Raw genomic sequence first — 7,008 nt, 5'->3', positions numbered from 1 at the left:
GTAATGACCCAAAACAGATGAATCAGCTTAAAGGATTCGCCTTTGATTGTCTATTGGAGTACCTAGACTCAAAATTTTCTCCAATCTCTGATTATGGTTTCAGAACCTGTACCAAACTACCATCAAGTATGACCAAAGAGATTCTGATTGTTGATATTATTGATGTGGTCAAAGAGTGGACACAATTTTTTGCTTTGATCCCAGACGAGCTAATAGAATGGGATATGAGCCATTCTTTGGGTAAATATGTACAGACTTCGAGATTGAAGAATATGAATGTGGCACTGAAGTTGCCAGGCATATTCTCCAAGAATTAGTAGATGAAGTTGTTTTAGACCTCTACAGTTCTAGCTAAATTTGGTGAAACTGTTAGTAGCTCCTCTTTTTGAGACTTTGTTGCAAGCCTATCAGTGCTGTTCTCATGTGATAACTCTTGACTCAATAATGTCAAGCAAAGTATTTTGTACAAATCATTGATTCTGCATCTGATTCGACTTATTGTACTTGTGCTTTTGCATTTATGAATATTAAGAACAATCCCTTCGTGAACATCTGTTTGAAGTAGAACATTACAAGAACAAATTGAAAAATGGTTGAAATGTAAGAACTATTTGACAGGAAATCCAATAAGCCTAAATGGATGCATATGCAAAAATCTGTTACTACCTCCGACCCAAATTATGTGTCGCCCGTCCCAAAATAAGTGTCGTCTTTCCTTATTTGGAAATTTTTCAAAGGCACAATTACCTTTTTACCTTTATTGGACCCACTTGATTTTAAATATATTAATACTTGTTTTTTAGTATTTGTTTTTTTAAAGTGAAAGCCTTATCACTTCAACCAAAATTTAAACTTTAAGCCTTTTATTTTTTACAGTATCAAAATTATTTTAAACCACAGAGAGCAATTTATTCTTTTTGGTTGGGTAAACCTGTTTTCTTCGACAACTCATTGTTCATAGTACTATGATTTCTCGAGTAAAAATTGGATCTTTAAAGCTAAAGTTAAAGAAAACAAGAATTTAGAGGGACCTCACTTTCCACATATATCATCTTACAATTGGAAAAAGTAACAAACACAACTACAAAGATCAATAATCTTTTGTTTAGAATTGAAAATTGATTGAGACAGTGAGCTACCCAAGAGACAACATCCTTCTCCGCTATTTCCTCTAACCCGTCATATGCCTCGTCAATACTTCACACTCACGGTACATCGATAGGATTGCATTTCCGACATAGCACATGATATGATATCCTACATTAACAAGTCAGCCGTGTAATTTGCTTTCTAAATTCGAATGCAGCAACATCAAGTAAGAAAATATTGTATGTCTGAACAAGCAGTATAACAAGCATAGTTTTTACAAACTCTAAACATGAGTAGAAAATGTCCATTTCACTTTGTCTTGATCAATGTTTGATCCTTTTAGAAGCACCGTGATCTGAAGTTCACTCCACAACAAACTGTTTTCTGTTAATCTTTCGAGTACTGAATATTGTCGACCTCAGCTTCAATGTACTTCCACTTCACATGTATTACTACAAAAATGAAAATACACAACAAAAAAATTTCCTACAATTTTGTTTTTAGTTTCTGCACTTATTTACTTCCGCAACGAATACTCAGTTTCCAACAAATATCGAGCTGATGCAATGCACCTCTCGGAGAGCTCTTCAAGAAGCTAGTCTTCAACAATCACCACAAAATAGTAAAGTTAACAGCCCGACCTTTTCATTTTTTTATGTAGGTCAACACAGATGACACACTCCTATTTGCTTTCCCACCATTCACAACCTTATGTTTCTCCTTTCTCAACTCTCTCTTCTCCGAAAGTACATAGGCTAGCCCATGTTCTGTGATATTTCAACATAAACACAGATCATCACACTATCAGCTTATGATTAAATGTTCAATCACTCGACAACAGTGAGAGTGACTCACAGAACACCAAATTTAACAAACATAACATGGAAGTTACCATTGTCTCAATGAATAACATCCTAAAGTGAGGATATCAATACCAATAAAACTTCAGATGCAAACTTTCAAATACAGTGTACACCAGTCAACGGCCATAAACAATAAAGTATAAATAGAAAAAACAAATCAATGACATGAAAGAAAAATAAATGTCATAGATAACGGACAATAAATTTTATCAAGAGTAAGGGTCAAGGAAGACTAAAGTCTCATGAATGTGATAGTGGTAGGATATCTGACAGGAAAGGGAGCGAGACGACTTTCAACGGGACATGGAAAAGTATAAGAAAAGTAACATCATACCAATAAATTATGACAATCAAGATAGAATTATTATTAATTGGCAAAATGTGCATGAGGAAAACTATAATAATAGTATAAATTTTTTTTTAAAAAAAAATATTAAATTCATTTCACAAGAGGCTTGAGGTTGGAGGAATGGAATATTAAAAGGAACAGTTTGATTGTTGATACCTTTTTCTATAAGACAAATATAATATCGCGCTGACCTCTTAGATAGTCACTCAGCTAATAGTTATTACCTCAGAAAATCACCTTTCTTCTTGATTCTCAGAACGTGACTTTCTAAGATAATACTATTAGTTGAGTGACTATATTAGAAATCGACTCCGATAATAACACAATCATATTTAAGAAGCTGAAGAAATGTATAATCTTTGTCTGCACGTAGTTTTGGAGAAAAAACTAATAGTATAAAATGTGGTAAGTATCATCATAGACTAGAAATCAACTTTAAAAGAACATTATATATAATCGTCACAGCTCCATAAACTTTCCTACAACAATAGAATCAAAACTAAGGGATGCTCAACCACGTTAAGCCTCAAGGAATAGTTTAGTCCAACAATACTTGATGATTTACGTAAGATAGAGGCTCGTTCTATAGGTCAAAAGATATGTTTTGTGCAACATCACATCCCCTTGGACAACTTTTGTGCAGTCGTGAGACTTTTTGTCAACCAGATTGCTGTTTCTCTAGACGACATTCCATCATCCCAGAATGGTTTCAGCACACTAGCAAGCTCATCGATTTTTTCCCACTTAAGTAGTCGCGCACAAACCTCCAAAAGAGACTCTAAAGCTTCAGCTCTTTGTTCAGTGGGATTACCCCAGTCGTCTTTGTCCTCCTTACTAGCTAATGCGGCTAGTGACTTGAGCTGCGAAACCTTATCATCCAGTGCTCTAAGAGCGTCTTTCTTAGCCTGTTTGGTGTCATAAACTGCTGTTGCTTTCTTTTCTAGCTCGTCTTTGTGTAGAAGTGAACCATCGCTTTCAGTTGACAAGCAGTCAATAGCAACTTCTCTACACTCGCTACCATTTTCAGTTTCAGCAACACAGCATCTTGGTGCTGCCTCTGGATCTGGTTTTGCCAATGTCATTCTGCTAGATTTTGCGGAGATACATTCCACTATATCTGCTTCCTCATGGTCCAGTGGACTGCTCAACACCTCAAGCTCTTTTGTCTTGTTATTCTTCGTATCACCCTAGTCAAATCGACTAACATGCTCCGGAGAAACATGCTCTTGTTCCTCGGACCATGTTTTTGCGCTTGAACTTGACGAGCTTAGAGTGATCGTAGTTTATGTTTGTGAGATAGTCTCCTGTTGATCATATCCATTGCAAACAGCTGCCTCACTCATCTCCCCACTTTTAGAATCCTTACTATCTTGAGAGATCCTAACCGAGTAGCTTGTTGGATCGACTCTCTTAGTGTCAAGTTTGGCTCGGAACGTGTTATAATTGTCAGATAAGTTTCTTGGCTGAATGTTATCACTTTCGTCAAAGTAAAGGACAGTTCTCTTCTCTTTTAGCTTCAACTGTCTGTCTCTGCTACCTCTCGGACTGATAGATTTTCCAGGTGATGGTCGTGTTTTCTCTTTCGTTCTGCTCGGGGACTTCACAGGAAGAAATGCAGATGAAGGGTTGTGACACAAGAGGAGGTATAGTTGCAAATGTTGATGTCTCAACAGCTCGGCAGCCTATAAGTAGAGGTAAAAAAATATATCAAGATGAATCTCAATTTAATACACCCTCCATTTCATTTTGTTTTTCTGGTTTTGATTTGGCAAGAAGTTTAAGAAAGAAAAGAAGACGTGAATCTTGTGGTCTTAAAATAAAGGTATGCAGAATGTATCAAAATGTAATTTAAGTTTGTGATCTTTAAACATGCCACGTAGAAAGTTAGAATTAAGGAGTTGTTGTAAAAGGAAAGAAACATTCGCTTTTAAACGGACTAAAAAGGAAAATAAGACTTAACAGATTGAAAGGGAAAGAATAACATTTGAACATATGTAGCTCGCACTCACTGTAGGTCGGTGTTCTGGAGTTTTCGTTAGCATGGTTTTTATTATCTGTTTCCTGCAAGAATTAAATCCGCTTTGTCAACTGACTGATTTGTTATACTTGTGGCATGCTGAGAAGGAAGATACATACAAGGTGGAGGAGTATATAATCGGAAGTGGTGAGAACAAACCCCGGTTTATTTTGTTGATAAGTCCAGTTTTGTCCTGTTGGATTTACATTGTCACTATATCATATAGAAGATATCAGGCTAAAGAACTTCTCTTTTTTTTTTTGCGTAACAAGTATAACTTCTCAAGGTATTGTTTATGAAGTTTAGATAGCTGAAAAATCAACTCACGGAAGCTTTAAACGGGGGTCGATGTGCAGCAATTTCAAACATACAGTATCCTAAAATCACATTAAAGTGTTAGTAGTAGGGACATGATATAAAGAGCTGAAATACATTGCTTCATCAACATTGTTATTTCTTACCAAGCGACCATATATCAGATTTATAGCCATAGGGTATTCCGGCAAGGAGCTCAGGGCACATGTCGTTTGGTGTGCCAGATACCTATTACATGAAATTTGTTCCAAAATTAAGGATTATCTGTACAACTCGATGTCTTTTTCTCAAATGCATTAAGCTAGGTGCTATGGCGATAGGAGCTTTGTAATATGATGAATACCACAATATTTTTTTTAATAAAAAAGAAGATGACCACCACAACATTTTGGTACCTATGACCGAAAATAAAAGAAAATTTTAGGTTTTTTTGGTCTTGGAGGGTGAAGGGATCTCTCTTGCTAAATAGATATGCTGAATCGATTGTTAGGTGACAATAGATGGTCGAAACTTGCATGTAAGTAAGAGGTTCATTTTGCCGCAATAGAAATCCATACCGAGGAAGCAAGGCCTTCTGCATCTAGCAATTTTCCTAATCCAAAATCACCTGTGACAATCAAGTGAATTTGAAGGATAGTAAAGAAGCAAAGACGACCCAATCAAGCAATTGTTCAGGCATTCTTACCTAACCTGATGTCGTTGTCCTTTGTGATGAATATGTTACATAACTAAATTCAAAATATTCCACATAAAAAACGTTTCATGCTAAGAAGGCTTTTCTATTTCGCCGATTACAGCAAGTTTTTACCTTGAGGTCTCTATGATGAACGCGGTTGGAATGCAGATGCTCCAAAGCTAACAATAGATGAGTCAGCCTTATGCAGAGTTTCTATAATAGCAGGAAAAAAACAACATAAAAACACGCAATTTTTTAAGATACTGGGAAGGCACAGAGAAGCTTCATAAGTATTGAAATCACATTTAACTACCTCCTCCGGGAAAAGTGCTCCTCTAGACTTCCTCATGACCTCCGCCCTGAACACGGGGAAAAAAAATCGTCAGCGTCCTCAGATTAAACCACAAAAGAAGTTCTATGATCTTCCTATTCATTTCTTTATTTTAAACCTCATTACCCCTTCTATCGTTCTTGGTACGAGGGAGTATTTCTGAAATCTAAGGTCTTTCATTCTCCAGATACCTGGATGTGCTTACAACATAGGCTGAAAACAGCCACGATCTTGGTAAAAGGTTGCGCTCTACAAACACAGGTTAGCCATATTTTACGATAAAATATAGCCGGTGACAATGATGAAGAATTTTACGTAACAATTGTTTTCCCTTCCTTCGTTTAGTCGCTCCTTTTGTTCTCTATACTTATTTTTCATTATAGGTACACATTTAAAATGTTAGCAAAATCAGGGATAATCACTCACATATTTTCATCTTCGCAATAATCGGCAACGATGCATATACAGCTCCCTTGAAAGAAAAAGAAAGTCGAGCTTTTTCTCTGGTGCAGCTTATGCAGCAATAATTGCAACAATTAAGGGCTACGTTTTCCACTTTCTGATCCAAGCAACCACAAAACTGGATGATAGGATACCTTGTCCACCCAAGCATCTTTGTACTCTAAAAGATATGGATGGCTTAGTTTAGCTATCAAATTCTCCTGCAACGGAAAAATAACCGTCTATCATCAGATTAGAAGAATATTCCAAGCATATCTTACCATCAAGTAAAACTTTCGATATAATAAATTATAAGATGAGTCGAAGATTTTGTATCTAAATGTGCTTGGTTCAAAAGGAAAGATTGGAGCAACTATTTGATGACATAACTTCTTTCACTCGACATTTAAGCGTGTCCATATTCCATACTGCCTATTCATCAAAATGAATTTTTGGTAGAGAGATGTATACCTCTTCGCGTACAGATTATCCACTTCAAGAAAGTAGTGTTATTGATACAGGGAAAATCATAGGTGCGAAGTACTTACTGGTTCTTCTTTTCTATTTCTAAGAGGAAAGAAAACTACTTCACGTGTGACTCCAACGAGAAAGTTCTAAATTTCTACTTCAGTTCAATCCTACTTGTCAGCTCATGTCATTTTTTATTTTGGAAGCTCGTCTTGTGGATGCTTGGTCCTTCGAACTCAAACCTTGTGTTAAGATATTGGGGCATATATATTATTCTGTTGAAACAATCTTCTCCAAAACCTAAGCTCATCAGATGCATACCAGCATTCATGCAGATAAGAATGAAGATGTCTAAAGGTTTCCATCGATAGAATTCATAGGATGCTCAATACATTGGTCAGGACAATCACTCCTTACATAGTCCAGCATGCTAAACACTCTTAGAAGAAAAAAGGTTTG

General features: G+C 36.2%; 2 protein-coding genes across 2 annotated transcripts; both read right to left on the bottom strand.

Annotated features, from left to right (window-relative positions):
• Positions 1-3,569: 3,569 nt before the first annotated feature.
• On the bottom strand, positions 3,570-4,587 carry LOC124892070 (serine/threonine-protein kinase Nek7-like). The gene is made up of 3 exons (XM_047403522.1): positions 4,438-4,587; positions 4,311-4,362; positions 3,570-3,983 (listed from the first exon to the last, which is right to left on the bottom strand). Exons 2-3 carry the CDS (start codon positions 4,341-4,343, stop codon positions 3,585-3,587), a joined length of 432 nt encoding a protein of 143 aa, XP_047259478.1. The 5' UTR covers positions 4,344-4,362; positions 4,438-4,587; the 3' UTR covers positions 3,570-3,584.
• A 49-nt stretch (positions 4,588-4,636) lies between these two features.
• Positions 4,637-5,597, bottom strand: LOC124892069 (serine/threonine-protein kinase Nek6-like). The gene is made up of 6 exons (XM_047403521.1): positions 5,574-5,597; positions 5,442-5,522; positions 5,319-5,361; positions 5,191-5,240; positions 4,780-4,861; positions 4,637-4,695 (listed from the first exon to the last, which is right to left on the bottom strand). The coding sequence occupies exons 1-6, from the start codon at positions 5,595-5,597 to the stop codon at positions 4,637-4,639; spliced, it is 339 nt and encodes a 112-aa protein (XP_047259477.1).
• Between the last annotated feature and the right edge of the window lie 1,411 nt (positions 5,598-7,008).

The sequence above is a fragment of the Capsicum annuum genome, unplaced genomic scaffold, assembly GCF_002878395.1.
Source record: "Capsicum annuum cultivar UCD-10X-F1 unplaced genomic scaffold, UCD10Xv1.1 ctg4363, whole genome shotgun sequence".
Classification (NCBI taxonomy): Eukaryota; Viridiplantae; Streptophyta; class Magnoliopsida; order Solanales; family Solanaceae; genus Capsicum; species Capsicum annuum.
Note: the sequence above shows the minus strand (reverse complement) of the source record. Positions and strands in the feature narration are given on the sequence as shown.